This window comes from Alligator sinensis, unplaced genomic scaffold, assembly GCF_000455745.1.
Source record: "Alligator sinensis unplaced genomic scaffold, ASM45574v1 scaffold865_1, whole genome shotgun sequence".
In the NCBI taxonomy this organism is placed as follows: domain Eukaryota; kingdom Metazoa; phylum Chordata; order Crocodylia; family Alligatoridae; genus Alligator; species Alligator sinensis.
In genome coordinates, this window is record NW_005842146.1 from 472398 (window position 1) to 488177 (window position 15780).

Below are 15780 nucleotides of genomic sequence, written 5' to 3' on the forward strand. Positions count from 1 at the left end.
TTTTACTAATATTTCTTCTGTTACATTTCCAGATATTTATTATGCTGGGGGGGGGGAGAAAGCCAGTGGATACTAGTCTGTTTTGTGATAAAATCAAGGAGAAAGTAGAGAATGAGTTTATTCATGCTTCTTTCAGTTTGCATGTTATTCACAATTAGCAAACTTTAGTACATTGTCACTATGCCTGACACAAAAAAGGCATAGAAAATGCAATTGTGATTCATGCATTTTATGATTTGCTTTATCATGCCCATTACACTTAGAGAACCTGATCCAGCTCCCTTTAAATTCAATTAGAATTCTATCATGCTCCAAGATGGGAAATCTAAGGTCATGTAAGAAAGGAAGTTTTTTGCTCCCCTGAAGCCAGCAGTAAAACATCCAGACTTTTGTTCGTGGGTTGTGATTTTTTTTTCTCCCCAAGAACTTAAGAGACTGACATACTTATTTCACTTAGACTTTTGTGAACGTTTTCGATGTTGTTGATTACTCGAGCTGGACTGTAGGATTGTGAGTCATAAAAAGGTAGTGGTCACCATTCATTTTAATCTTGGCAGCTTTAGCCCACTTTTGTGATTTCACCACAAATTGTTTAATATTTAAGAGTAGTAAATAAAATCCCAGATCCTGGAGTCTAATGATATTCATGAGAATCTCAAATTACTTCCTTAAAGTTTCTAGTCCTCAAGATTATAAAGAAAAGCTCATCAATGGGCATTTAAACATGTGATGGTGGGGTTATGTACACATGACAAAAAGAAATCGTCATTTGTCTAATATAATGGTGTCACAATGTGCCTGTGCACAGTTTCTTTTTCATGTCAAAATGTATTTGTGTGTCACAACTTAGACCACCTCCAATGTATTTTAGTTTAATAAATTGTCCCATTGTGGATATAAAGATGGTGTACATGTACATGTCTGGCGGCCAGAGAAGGTGGTGGGGATTGTGCATGGGGTGCTGGAAGCCCAGGTGGGATCTCAGAAGTTGGCCCTTGGTGGGCTTCCAAGGCCCCATGCACCATCCCTGCCACCTTTTCCAGCCACCAGCACACCTAGCTGCCCTCCTGCTGCCTTCTTGCACTGCCCCAGGAGCAAGCCAACCCATTCCCAGTCAGTCCCAGTCAACAGAAAGGGGCCAGGAACAGTGCACAGAGCACTGAAAGCCTGCCAAGCCTGAGCTTGAACAGATGTTACAGACACAAATACATTGTGATGGTTTTGTCTTCAGGAGTAACTTGTTGTTTTAGTTATGGCTTCCAAATCAGTTTCATGAGATTCAGTTCTGACTCATACTTGAAAGCTTGAGATCAGAAATGTTGTATTTATAGTTATTTGACCTGTAGGCAGCTGTCCTCCATATTTGGTAACATTTGCATGTGACTGAAAGAGAAACTGAAAAGAAAATAGGTTCTACCATTATCCAATTCCAGTTGATAATGAATATATAACAATAAAACTAGAAATGAACATTGATTTCCACAGGGAGGTTATAGTAGTCATTAATCAGATGTTAAATAACATTCTCAAGTAATAAAATGATGGGTCTGTCTATGTTACAAGAAAAAAAAAGTTTGTTAGGATTAAAATGATAGAAAGCTTTACTGAAGGTTAATTCAACTTTTACTGCTACTGAATTTTTCAATTTTGAAATTCTCTATAGAGAATCCATAGATTTAAATCTTCATTTAGGAAAAAATGAGATGCCAGTAATATAGTCATATTTAGAATTATTTATTCTATACTCAATGTCTGTCAGTTAGTTGGATTGGTCAAGCCAATTAATCTTATGATTCTGAAGTTCTGTAAAGCAAGTTCTGAAATGGCACCTTATGTTTTGATGGTAATCTCATGGCATTTCTCCATCTCTATGTTTTTTCCACAGATACCACAACATATTCCACTGAGCGATCTGAGCACTTTAAGCCATGCAAAGACAAGGATCTTGCATACTGTCTCAATGATGGAGAATGCTTTGTGATTGAAACTTTAACAGGATCACACAAACACTGCCGGTAAGTCATTGCACTATGGACCAGATCCACAAAGGAACTTGTGCACTGTAGCACTCAGTGTTGTAGATCCTGATTTTTTCCATGCTTGGCTAACAAGATTAGAATTCAGAACCTGAACTGTATTCCCATATGATGCATAGCAAAAGTTAAATGTCTAAATGGGATTTGCAACAGCTGACACGTAAGTAGGGGGATGCTTAAGATCACTCTTCAGAAATGCTGAAAAGAAAGTTGTATCTGAAATCTGACTATTCTTCCAGACTTAGGTGCCTGCCTTCAACCCTATGTGATAGTGAGATTCATAGTCTAACAACCTTCCTGGCCTCTAATTCCTGTTAATGGTAGTGTTTCTGGATTCCTTCCTGTGACGTTTTAGTGCAAAATGTCTAATAGTTCCTGAAGTAGGGACCAGAGTCCAGGACTTCTCCCTCACTTACTCACCTTCCCATCTACCCCAGTAAGCTAAGTGCTCTCATCCCTGAGCCAAGAGTCGCATTCCTTGGCTTGCTCTCTCTCTCTCTGTCCCCATGAATATTGCATTTAGCAATGCACAATTGGCAACGCTTCAGCAGGTAGGATGTAAGGTTCCCCCACACAACCTTGTCTGTATGTTGGTGTGTAGGGCACTCTAGTGGGAGGGGAAAGATATGCATTTAAACCTCCAAAAGCAGAAGAGCTTAGATCTCAAGTTACCCACTTCTGGACAACTGCTGTAATCACTCAACTATTCTGCAAAAAAGGTACATTTCTTCTCTTCCTCCAGCTGCATCTTTTTGAATGAAAGTTACCAGGCTGTTGTGCTTTGGGGTGTTGGGCTTTGCTGCCAGTGACTACCTAGACTGCAGACTTTCCATACCTTGCCGTGGTACCCTCAAAGATGCCATAGTACACCTTCCACCAAAGGCAGCATAGCCATGCCTGAGTTTCATAGCATAGCTGAGTAACAGGACCAGTTATCCCACACACTTTTTCTACACCATTTCTGGTTGGAGGAAGAGGAAGTAGCATACACATAAGTGTTTGAGGGTGTTGCTCAAACCTAGAAGCCTGTTACATAACAGGTACATAAGTACTGTTGTGGGTTTTGTGCATGTTGGGGCCTAGGATTTAACAAACAAAAAAAGTAAAATAATGTTGGTAATATCCCAGGATACAATGGTAAAAAATATAAACCTATTTGCATACATAAATTAGAAGACAGTACAGTAAATTATGTCTATCTCGGCATTTTCCCTCCATTCTGTTTGGTGTTTCTTATTTATGGCATTTCATATTTAAAAATTAGTGCTTTGGTTGGTTGCTTGCATGGATAAGTTTAACCTTTAATTTTCTAATGATTTTTCTAATTTGTAGCCAAATGTTGAGGGTTATATATTCAGATTTTGCTCTTTGATGCTAACATTCCTTTTATTTTTACATGTTTTAAAATATGTATTTTGTTCTTTTGGAAGGTTACAGTTGGTGGACAGGAATAGCACTTTGATAAAAAATACATCCTATACAGCTAGGAAACATAAAGCTATCCTTGGTTCCAACCAACAGACATTTCTTACACCTACATGTTATGGGGGGGAAAGAAGACTGGATCTATCAGGAAGCAAATGTGCATTTTTACATTATTTTATTTGTTTGTTACTTGTTTTTCTGGAACAATTTACATTAAAAAATAAGCTATTTTAAGTTTGAAATTGAGTGTGCTAAATATAGGCACACATGCCTATACCACTTGAAAATTAACATTTAAATATACTGCCCAATAAAAGCAGTGGTGAGGAAAACAAATCCTTTATTTATTCTTTGCCTCAGAATTCAAAAAATTGAAAAAATATCCCAGAAAAATATTTTAACTATTTAAATAACATGTTCAGATAGAAACAGTCTAAAACAGTACCATGTTAAAAGACCATATAAACACAACTTGACCTTACATTAATTTTCAATCAGTATAGGCATGTGTGCCAAATTATATATGCAGTACGTATAAATATGCATATAATGGAAAATTAGGCATTATTTGCTAAATTATGGCACCGTGTACATGTACACAGTTATTATGCAATTAACTGAGACTAGCAACACGTGCAAAGTACCTATCACACCATAGAAAGATTCAACCATCTCTAAACTTAGATCTCAAAAATGTGTACTAACTTTATGGCTGGTTGCTATCTAGCTTCAATTTGCATGTGTAGCAAGGTCTTCCCCTGTGGCTGAAAGCCATGTCAGTTGTTGGGGCTCCCAGATATGGGGGGGCACTATATGCAGATGGAACTGGGAGTCCCACAGTGGAAAGGACTCTCTACCCGAGCAGCTGTATGCAGCTGCAAACTCTGGTCCTGGCAACCATGGGGCACTGCTGTGATGTCCCAGTCCTGGGAGTCTGTGTGCAGGGCACGCCACAGCTGCGAGATGGAAGCTACTATGATCTCTCAGCCATGGGGATGTCCCACACACCTCCGTGGTTAGGAGACTGCAGCTGCTGTGATCCCCCATCTACAGGGGTTTACTATGGACCCATGGGACTGGGAGATAGCAGTGGAGTGCTGCCATGACAGAAGTTTCAGAAGTTGTGCTCTTCTAGCCTCAGGAGTCATGGGGCATCCCGTGGCTAGGAGATCATAGCAGTAGTCATCTCCCATCTGAGGAGGCTCCCAGCTGCAGAAGCTTGCTTTCTGCTAGTTCAGGGAGACTCAGCAATAAGGCACAATGGGATCTAATGCATGATCCCACAATCATGCCTCCTTCCATGCACATTTGGCATGGCAAAAGGTGCGACTGTTTGGATATCACCTTAGATCACATTGCACATTTATCTGCATGTGTAGAGGGTCCATATGAAAGAAAAATATCAGATTAAATATTTCAAAAGCAACTAGTTTCCTGAAAATGACTAAGGTACTTTAGACCCACTGACATTTCTTCAAGACACAAAAATCAAGGTAAAATTTATTATCCCTCATTTTTGGATGACCATGATTTGAAAGCTAGGCCCTGTGGCTTTAAAAGTTGATGCACAAGTAAAATTACCATCAGAAAAATATCCCACCAACCCCTTTATGTTTAGTGTTACACTAGTAATTTATTTTTCCTTTCAATTGGACATGCTTCAGTGATGATTTGTTTCTCCCCTTTATTTACTCTTCTCATATGGCATGCTTATTAAATTAATTATTCTGAATCATTAACCATGGAAAAGGATGACATTTCTTCTCTAAATCTATCATAAAACTTTACAGGTTTTTTTAAGTGTTTTATTGAAGCAAGTAATTGACTTGCACTTTTTATTTAGAAGATTTCAAAGCTACACAATAGGAAACACATCTTTAAATATTTAGTACTTTTTCTTGTTGATGGAGGCAGGTTACACAAAACCAGTAGAAAATAAGTAGAAGTTAATATAACCATTCTTAGGTAGGTCTGTAAATCAGGAGATGTTTGGCACAGATCATATTAGTAAACTTTATGAATTAGCTTGATTAAGCACCATCAGGAATAAATATCAATGGTGAAGTGCCTTTTCTTTGTCCCATTTCTAAGATTAAAAAAAAAACAAACATTCTAATAAGCCCTCCCCCATTCTTCCATGCTTATTTACTGTAGCAATTATGCCATTTAAAGTGTGATTCCAAGTGAAGCAGAATGTTTCAGCCTTCTTGATACTAATTTTGTTAGCAGCCAACTCTATTTCCTGTAGTTTTCTGAGGAGATACAATGATCACAGTGGTTTTATCTTTCCATCCATGGCTTTTTCCATCCCCATGACTTTAGAGAAGGTGAATTTGAAGTTATCAGTCCTTCAAAGGAGTCATCAGCCCTTCCTTCTCTTCAAATCTGCTACATTATTTTTTCCACACAGGGAGAGATGTTGGGGAGGGGAGGGGGTGCAGGAGCTATAATTGAACCTCCTTTCAGCTCTGTGGTGCATGGGCAGTGAGCTCTGAGCTCACTGGCTTCTTAGCCCAGTTTGCTTTGGCATGGCTTGAGTACCCAGGAGGTCACCCTGCACCTTCTTGCTAGCTGATAAATTTTGGGACAGGAAAAGTGGCGGGGAGGAAGGAGGGGAGTTGTGGCAGTCTTCACTTCTCACATTCTGGGACCACCCTAAAGTGGCAGTTGTAGTAGGAGCTTCACTTATAAGCCAGGGAGTTCAGAGATCTCACTGCATATGTACTGCATAGCCATGAGTGTAACCACACCTTCATGTTTCCTGCTCCTGGATCTTCTTATGCTTCTACAGGACAAGGTTTATGTCATACATTACTGACTTAAGTCTATCATATGTGATGGTTCAATAGCAACTAAATTAGAAGATGCTGATTTTGATGAAGAACAATACCATTTATTTATACGTTTGTATCTCCTAAAATTCTGTAGCAGGAGGATAATTCTTCATTAAAATGTGAAAGATGAATAAAAAAACCTCTCAAAAATTCATTACACTCTCTCAAATTCTTCAGGATTAAAATAAGGTCAATGGATGCCTCTATATATAATATATGTGGAACATCTGTTACTGTAATGTTTATTGAGACACTGATATGTGTCATAAATCACAAGTGATTTGTTTAATTAAATGTACCATCAGATAATCTTTTACTTCTTGTCTGACAGGGGAATAATTACTTTTCCTTCTAAATTCTGAATCTGGGAATTAGGATGTAAGCCATTCTAGTATACTTTGTTCCTCCTTTCCCAATACTCATACTACCATTTCCTCCATTCCCAGCATGGGACCTAAAATTCTACCCCTTCCCACTGTCTCATCATAACACTGCTCTGAAACTGTGGCAAATACTAACCCATACTTCCCTGGCTATTCTGTTATTGGTAGCACTAGTATAACTGCTTGGTGCAATAAAACAGTTTTATTAGCAGTCACAAGGGTAATGTTTCTCCCATTGATAGAATTTTTCAACCTTATCTTTGTGATATTTTGAAAATATAGGAGGAAAGATATTTCATTTTTAAAAGCAAATGTTATGGTTATCATTAGAGTTTTAATTCTATATCTGCTTTCTGAACAGAACTCCTATTTTCTTCAATAGGAGGTTTGATGTGCAGAGTAGTTGCAGGTGGCAGTCCTGAATATAGGACTTGATTTGCTCAGGTCTAAGTCATGTTAATTGATTAAAAATTTCACCTATTGTTGAGAATTTTTGGAGGGTGCATTTATGTGTACATTGGGAGCAAATTTTAATAACTTTGCCAGCTACTATACAAGATTTGGGGTCAGGTAATTAACCCATGCCAACTTCAGCTGTGACAGCATCAGCACAAAGAGGGTTTATTTTCTATATGTGTACAGCTGAGGTTTCTTCCAGCATGAGGAATGTTGGAGGCCCTCAAAACTCATTCCACACCACTCATGGTGTCCTATTCCCTATGGGGTTAGGTTATATGGTTAAGATATTGTGCATTTCAGTAATCTCTGGTGAAATAACTCCTTCAATCTGGAAAATTTAAAGCAGCCTTGAGGCTAACGTATAGTGTTCCAGAGACAGATTTGAGCTCCAGGAATTGGGATGGGGAGATAGAAGAAAGCCACAACTATCCTATGTGCATGGAAAAGAAGACCAGGGATTCAGCAAAATTTTGTGTACCATTCCAGTACTCAAACCATGAGCTCAGACCACAAATCCTGACCCAAAATTTGATACTGAATTTCACTCCAACATTAAAGTTATTTGCTCTCTGTTTTAACTATGTTATTCTACTAAAATGAGTTAGCTTAGAAATTTGAGCCAGGGCGGAGCAAGCCCAGGCTGGCGGGATGCAAGGGGAATCAGCCCCAGGCTTCAGGTGGTGGCAGAGGGGCTGGTCAGGGCATGAGGGTGCCACAACTACGAAGTCATGTGGCTAGGTGGCAGGCAGGAGTCTGACCCCCTGCTGCTTGGGCTGACTGGGCATAAATTGTGCCTGCGGTCAGTGGCTACATTTGCATTTCAGCATAGTAAATTACTCCACCATAAGATAGTATTGTTGGGGACAGTACTGTCTTACAGCAGAATTAATTAGTTTACTGCTCCCTAATGCCTGTGTACATGTGGATGGTGACACTTTACTGCACAGCTAATAAGCCTACTTGAGGTAAGCTCATGTGTAGATGCACCCCTTGAGTTCCTGAAAAACTGTTAAGGCATTGAGTAGTTGGGTTGTTTCTCACTACTTTTTGTGGATCAGTGTGAGGTAGTATGCCTGATCATAGTTTTATGAAGGTATATCTTTCCAGCCACTTTCAAGATTAACTTACAATCGGTAATACAATTTTTTTTTATTTTAATGATTTATTCTAGTGGTGACCCCAACTCACTCCTGCCACGTCTTGCTGAAAATGTTTTTCTTCTTTTTTGTGAAAGATGGATTTAAACACCACTAGATCTTAACTTGAATATGTTGATTTATTTTCCAGCACAGAACTCTTAAAATCTTCTATGGCTATGCCAATACTACCATGCTTATTAAAAAACAAAACAAAACCAAACCTCACAGTGATCAATTATTTTCTCTGTTATTTGTCTTTTATTAATTTTAATTACACAACATAAATTAATCCATCTTAAATGGTTTAGAATTTTTTTCCCCACTTCTTTCCAGATAGTTTCTCTGAACCCAGGTAAATACAATGTCTCATATAGAAAGAAATCCAGATCAACAACCAAACAAGAAGAAACACTAATAAGATGCTGTGACTTTGCACACTCTTCTCTTAGGGAGACACACCTATCTAGGAATGAAAGTCTTTATGATGTTGTTCATGGCTATCAGCCTCAGGACCACAAAAGTCCTTTTTTTTTTTTTAATTTATTTATTTTTTTAAATCAGTAGGTTCAATATATTCACTTTGACTTTTAGTTTAATTTTTTTCGTAATATAAAACTTAAAAGAAAGATTTTAGTTGTATCTGCTGGGCTCCTGTGTTTTCCCATGTTTCTCTGGTTTTGTTTATACCTTGTTTATACTGACAAGTCCTCAAAATGGAGTCGATCTCTGCTTGTTGAAACTCTTCTTAATTTAGCATCCAGCCACTGTTCACCTCTCCATCATTCCAGCCATCACAGTTCTTCTCCACTTTCCTGCTCTGGGCCACATCACTCCCCCTCCCTTTCATCCAGGTCTCTCCCAGTCTCTGCCCCTCTCTGGGGCCATCCTAACTTTATGGAGCAATAACTCCAGAAGCATGGCTCCCCATAAGATCTCTTTTCCTTCACTGGCTCCTGCCTGCTTCTGGGCAGTATCGGGATCATCTTCTTCTCTTCTTCACGATCAGTCCTAAAGGCAAGGTGATGGTGGGCTGCAAAGTATATGCATTATGGATTTTCAGTGCACCAATATTAGAATAAAGCTGTCCTTTGTGGACTAAAGAAACTGTTCATGTTTGGTGAGTGGACTTTCTTAAATCAACACATACTAGTTGTTAAGGTTAATATTTCATTTGTGGGTTGTTTTTTTAAAAGCACAATCAGTTTTACCTTGATGGTATGATGGTGTATTTTGATGATTCTGTTGGGGAGGGGAAAGCCATGGAATTGACAGTTGAAAAGATGAGTAGTTTAAAAACAATTCTTTAAAATAAAATGTAAAGCTTAAAGTCATATTTTTTTCATAATTACTATACGTTACTTAAACAGCTGGGGAATCATAAAGGAAAGCAATTGCCAATGTGCAATAAAGGAGTGTAATAAAAACTGAAATAGCCACAGAGACTGATGTGTGCAAAACAACAGTGCAACACAAAACTCTGCTTTTTAAAAAAAGTTAAGCTTCCTCCCCATTAAAGCCCATGATTGGATTTACAGGGTTGTGAAGAGATTCTAACGATTTTTTATAATTTGCAGAATGTTTATTGACAAGCAGTGGTCATTTAGGAAACTAGTCTTCTGTAAACTGTTTAGAGGGAGGTTGTTTGTATTTTGGAGTGTGAATATAGTTCTGGTTTGCTAATTTATAATTAAGTACATAATTAAAACAGAACACTATATGCCTACTTCAGGAAAGTAGGTTGAGATGTTTGTAAATGTAACAATGAAGAGAGAAATATTGCAAAATCTGTGTGTTCAATTTATCATACTTATCCAAATTCAAGATGACTTTGAATGGAAGACAACAACCCAATAATTAGATTTTATATATGGGAAATGTATAAATAGATTATAATTTTCCAGATATAGAATCTAATTATCAGAGGGTTGTCTTAAATTTGTTTCTTCCACTGCTACACTGGAGAAGCAGTAGCATAGGCCAGGTGTCCCTCTTTCCCCTTGTCTTCCCCCACCTCCCCAACTTCCACCTACAACCTACCTTAACCCTCTGGTACCTAGCCCACTGGTGCCATAGCTTCTGTCCCTTCTCCCTTCCCCCTCACCTGCTCCCACTAACTGTCAGCAGCACAGCTCTAGCTCTGACTGGCTGAATCTGCCCCAGGTCACAGTGCACATGGAAGTGTAGCACCTGCCCAGCCATGCATTAGCATCTTGGAGATGGAGCTGAGATGCTGCTAATTGGCCAAGCAGGGGATAGAGTTTCCATTTGCTCTGTGGCTGGGGCAGATTTAGCCAGTCAAAGCCGGAGCTGTGCCCGATAGTAAGGTGGGGGAGAGGGCAGGCAGAAGGGGGGACAGGTGGCAGAGGGCAAGTGAAGGGGGTGGGGCAGGTGGCTTCTGTGGTTTTGACTCTGGCCCTGACCTGATTTGTACTTGAATCCAAGATGAGGAGCTTCCCCCTCCCCTATGCTGAATGAGGAGAAGAAACCCTCCTCTTGGATTTGAGTAAATAGGATGAATTACCAACATTTTCTTGTATTTTAACTTGGATTCTGACAAAGGGTTTAAGAAGTGGAATAATGTGAGAAATTCATTCCTGATGCATTGTGTGTGGAGCACCTTACATAGGAGTATGGTAATTTTTCACTTTTCAGGGAATCTGTGAAAAGACTTTGGCTGCTTGGAACAAGGTGGTCTCAAATCTCTTTCCCAGTGCTACCTTTAGTTTAAGCTATGAATTTCCTGAAATCTTACCTAAAAACTCAGAACTTATATCTAAATTGCTAATTCTTACAGTTTTGATCACAAGCTGTAGACTACATATTTAACCATATTAAAGTGACCCCAACTTTGCTGAAAGATATGACCTCTGCAGTGAAACCAGTGGCTTAATTTTTAGTTTGCAGTGTAAACAAGGAGTCTCCTTTCCAAGTCTCCTTTCCAAACAGGAATAGTGCTACATTATATCAAATATCATTGCAAATCATTTACACAGTTATAAATGTTACCTAGCAATATCCCTTGCTATTGATAAAAGAGTGGCTGGAGAGAGGGGGAATAATCCAAAAGACTATACTTCAGACACATTCTGACCACGACACAATATACACACTTTAGCATGAGTTAAGAATTGTAAAACTAGGAGGATAAAACCACATAGAAAAACTGCTTCTCAGTTTCTGTTAAGTGACTTGTCATCTTAGTAAGCGCTTAGTGTTTAACTTAACCATCTTTTAAAATCCCTGTTACCCCATTTTGTGTGCTTTCTGCTGTATATTATGTACCATAAATTTACACTAGATTTCTTCACATATAAATAAAGTGAAATCTGAAAATGCATTATTGAATAAAATTGAATAAACAAAACGTTTCATTGGTGTCACAATATTGCAAGGTTAGTTTCATTCAAGAAATATACATTATATTAAGTTGACAACCTTAAGTACAACTACAAGCAACTGAGAGAGAGAACGCTGTGCTATAATTTATGATATTTTTCATGTTGAGGGCAATCAACAGGCCTCCCGTTATGAAAATCATTGACTTATGCACATAGCTATAGCAAATTGCCTAAATTATATTTAGGTAGTTGCAAACATCATCAGCTTTAATGTTTCAGTGCTTACTTTAGAAAAGCTTAGATGAACTTGGACTATTACATTTACAGTTCTCCAAACATTTGTTATTAACTGTCACCTACTATATAGATATTATGTACTATCATTATGTTGTCCTATTGCAGCAACGCTTTTATATGTTTACTTAACTTCAAAGAATGATTACAGTCCCACTGACTTCAATGGAATGAGTCCTGCACTTAAGGTTAAATATACCTATACATGTTTTGCTGTGCTGTGGCTTTATAGGAAATGGAGGAGCAAATTCTCTCCAGAACTAAATGTAGGCATGTAACTTGTGCTAAACGCATGAAATTTGTAAAAATAATTTGTTCTTAAGAACTGATGTAGCCAAGTATGAAAGGGGTTTTTTGGTTTTTTTAAAAGTTTTTTGATAAAAATAATACTTAAGATTGTGAATACATCTATAATTAGATTAATCAGATCAGTTTTAAATTTTCCCTTCCGTTTGTGTCTGTATGTATGCACACACATGCAAAATTCATGCAATTCTCTGTTTAATTATCTTTAGTTTTTTTAATTAATAATTTAGAGATGGACTTGAAAGAGAACTTCACAACTGGGATCCCTCCATCAGTCCTTTCTCAAGCTCTAGCCCTGAAAACTTAGAGGAAGGATTTACTCTGCAGATCTCTCATATAGGTTTGGGCCCACTTTAGCTATGACATGGAAAGGGACCTGGTTTCTAGATGGTTATTAGGCCTGTGCGAATAGGGAACTATTAGATTCGGATTTGGATTTGGCCGATTCAGAGGCCAGTGATTCGATTCAGAGATTTGGATCACTCTTCCAAATCAATTCAGCCGAATAGGCTTCGGAAGATTTGACGCCAATTCAGAGAGATTCAGAGATTTGGCCATAGAGTATAATGAGGAAATCAATGAAATATCTATAACTTAGACATTTTTTGGCCGATTTAGATGACACTCACAGAGATGGTAGCCCCTTCTGAGGGCATGAAGCCTGACAAGCTTCAAAGAGATAGGTGCAGCAGTTTCTGGGAAACTGCACCTCAAATTCTTGAAAGCAAAACTCATGTCATGTGTATGTGTTAGGCCACAGCAGAGTGAAAGCTGCAGGGATGGTAGCCACTGCTGAGGATATAAAGCCTGCCAAGTTTCAAGGAGAGAGATGCAGGGGGTTCTGGCTTCTGGGGCCCTGCACCTCTGGCTGATGACAGGTAAAACTCGTGACATGGGTGCTTGTGTGACTGAGTGTCTCTGTGTTACAGCACAGGGGGATGAGAACTGCTGCAGGCCTGCTAGGCCCTGCTCTGGCCACAAAACCTGCCAGCTTTCTAGGAGATGGGTGCAGAGGGGTTCCGGGCTCTAAGGGCCTGCACCTCTGGCTGCAGACAGGCAAAACTCATAACATGGGTGGGTGACACTTTGCATGTGTGAAGGTGCACCCTCACTGGTGCTGGAGCCTCTACACAACACAGTAGTATGCCCTAATGAGGCCATCTCCTCCCCTACAGCCTCAGTCTGGTCCACCACTTTACATGACAACAGGTATAAAATGGTAGTGAATGACCACTAATGCACAGTAGCACTAGCAACATCTCAGGTAGCCAAACTGTGACAGAGCCCTTCTTTCCTCTCAAGCAGGAGCTGCTTCTTCTCCACCATGTCCATTAAGGCGTGCCCTCACTGTGCGCATGTGTATTTTTGTTAAGGTGTGCCCTCACTGGTGCTGGGGCCTCTATACAACATGGTAGCATGCCCCAATGAGGTCTCCTCCTTCCCTAAGCCTCGGTCCAGTCCACCACTTTACATGGCAACAGGTAAGACAATCTGGTGAAAAAGCCCTTTGTCATACTGAGGAAGCACCTGCAGTTGGTGTATCTGCTGGTCCTGGATGGAAGGAATAGTAAAGAAGCCAGAGGCTGTCCTGGCATGCAATGCAGGCAAGAAGGCCAGTCAGTGAAAATGGAAATGGAGGCATCAGGGGGTGAGGGACTCACTAGGGCGGGGTGGGGGAAAAAAGGGGGATGTAGCAGTGCAGGTAAAAGTGTAGAAGTACCTGGGGAGTTAGTTGTCCAGCAGGTTGCAGTTTGCAGAACTCCACTATCTATATTGAGTGGACTCTATATTGAGTCCATGAATTTCTGGTCCCTGGGCTGAGGGGTGGAGGGAGGGGCTGGTGCTTCCCTCTGTGACAGTGATGTCTCCCCCCTTCTGCAGACAGAACCTTCCCACAGGCAGCACCTGCCCACAGGCACCCAGCTCAGGCAGTCCCAGGGGGCTTTGCAGCTGCAGAGAGGAGCACTGGGCCCCCATGCATCTCAGGCAGGCAGGCAGGCTCCAGGGGGCAAAAGAAAAAAAAAAGCAAACAAAACACACAAAACATCTTGGGCACAGCCTGCCTTCCTCAGTTGCTGCCAGGCTGCCTGCACAGGCTTCCTAAAGAGCCCCTGAACTGCATGGAGTCCGGTGATTCACTCCACAGCTGTAGGGCAGCAAACAAACTCCTTGGAGGAGTTTTAGTTTGCTGCACCCCAAGTCATTTAAGGCACATTACGCCAACAAATTTGGACAGCTACTGGAATTACTGTACAATACGCTGCCGATGCGTGCAAACACCAACACCATTAAAGCGGGCCAAAAGCATTTAACCCACTTAAAAGTGTCGTGCACACATGCCCTTTGTTTCGTCTACACATGGCCTTAAGCATCATAATCATAAAGCACATAATTTTTATGCTATTAGCAGCATAAAACAGATATTTTTTTTTTGAGAAATCTATAAAATCTCAACAAGTGCATCCTGGAGTGGAAGATTATTCCAACATTCTTCCAGAAAGTTTTCTGTGTTGGGGAATTTTTTAACCTCTTTAATTTAGTTTTTACAGTACTTTCCAGATAAATGTCTTAGCTTGAAATATATACATGAGGACTGCTGCAGAATTAGAGATTTTGGTGACCTATTCAAAGCTCCCCCAAGTCCTGACTCTTCAGCACACATTTAAAACCCTTTGAGTTTAATGGAACACAAAAACATGCTTGAAGTTTTAAGCATATGCTCAAGTGCTTTCCTGGAGCAGGGCCATAAACTAGCTGTAATTACAATCACTATTAATGTTATGATACTAACATTTCCTGTTGTTACCATGTCCCCTCCTTCCCTCTCTCTCTTTCTGATTTTTATGTCATCCAATTATTGCAACTAGAATTGAGATGCAAGCTTCACTTGAGTCAGAGCCTTGCTGCAGGGACACTCAGCATGTGTTGAAGTTAGAATGTGTTCTGACCAGTTGCATGGTAATGCTTACTATGATTGTATAACTGGATCCTGATGGTGCCTCATACCTAAGCCAGTTGGAGGCTCCAGTGAAGTCCCAGAGCTGGGACTAAAAATCAGTCGATTGTTGGTCTTAGCCCTAGGACTGCTGCAGAGTCTCCACAGACAATCAGCTGACTTCCAGTTCCAGCCCTGTGACTGCAGTGGATCATGTAATCTCTGCTAGCAGTCACACATTAGCTCAACACATTACTTAATACAAGTGCATTTAGCACATATATCCCACTTGAATGTGCGGACACTTGTATTTTAAGTGTATTCAATAGGGATATGCAAAGCTTTGGTAGTCTATTCAATTTGGAGGAGATTCGGCAACCAAATCTCTGAATCCAAATTGAATTGGGAGACCAATTCAAAGTTCTGAATCGAATTGGAAGCCTCTGAATTGATTCAGAAAAAAGATCCAGCCAATTTAGAGATTTGGCCATAGACTAAACGGCAGCAGTCCTCACCACTCTGGACACAGCTGCCTCCAGCTAGTGAGTCTGTTGAGGGGAGGGAAGGGGTGGATTGGGGATGGGACAAGCTGCCCGGCTATGGTGGGGGGTGTGGGATTTGGGGAGGGGGG

At 40.1% G+C, this 15780-nt stretch overlaps 1 protein-coding gene and 1 long non-coding RNA gene across 2 annotated transcripts in view; one reads left to right on the forward strand and one right to left on the reverse strand.

The window, feature by feature from the left end:
* NRG3 (neuregulin 3) overlaps positions 1-15780 on the forward strand; it is a gene marked incomplete at its 5' end in the record, with an annotated part of 1100334 nt that overhangs the window by 446298 nt on the left and 638256 nt on the right. Inside the window, one exon of the mRNA XM_006025422.1 lies at positions 1886-2015. Within this exon, the coding sequence (XP_006025484.1) occupies positions 1886-2015 (130 nt within the window). The remainder of the gene's footprint in view (positions 1-1885; positions 2016-15780) is intronic.
* The window catches only part of LOC102376206, a 9867-nt gene continuing 3020 nt past the window's right edge, over positions 8934-15780 (reverse strand). The window contains exon 3 of the long non-coding RNA XR_324050.3: positions 8934-9306. This is a non-coding gene — a long non-coding RNA (uncharacterized LOC102376206). The remainder of the gene's footprint in view (positions 9307-15780) is intronic.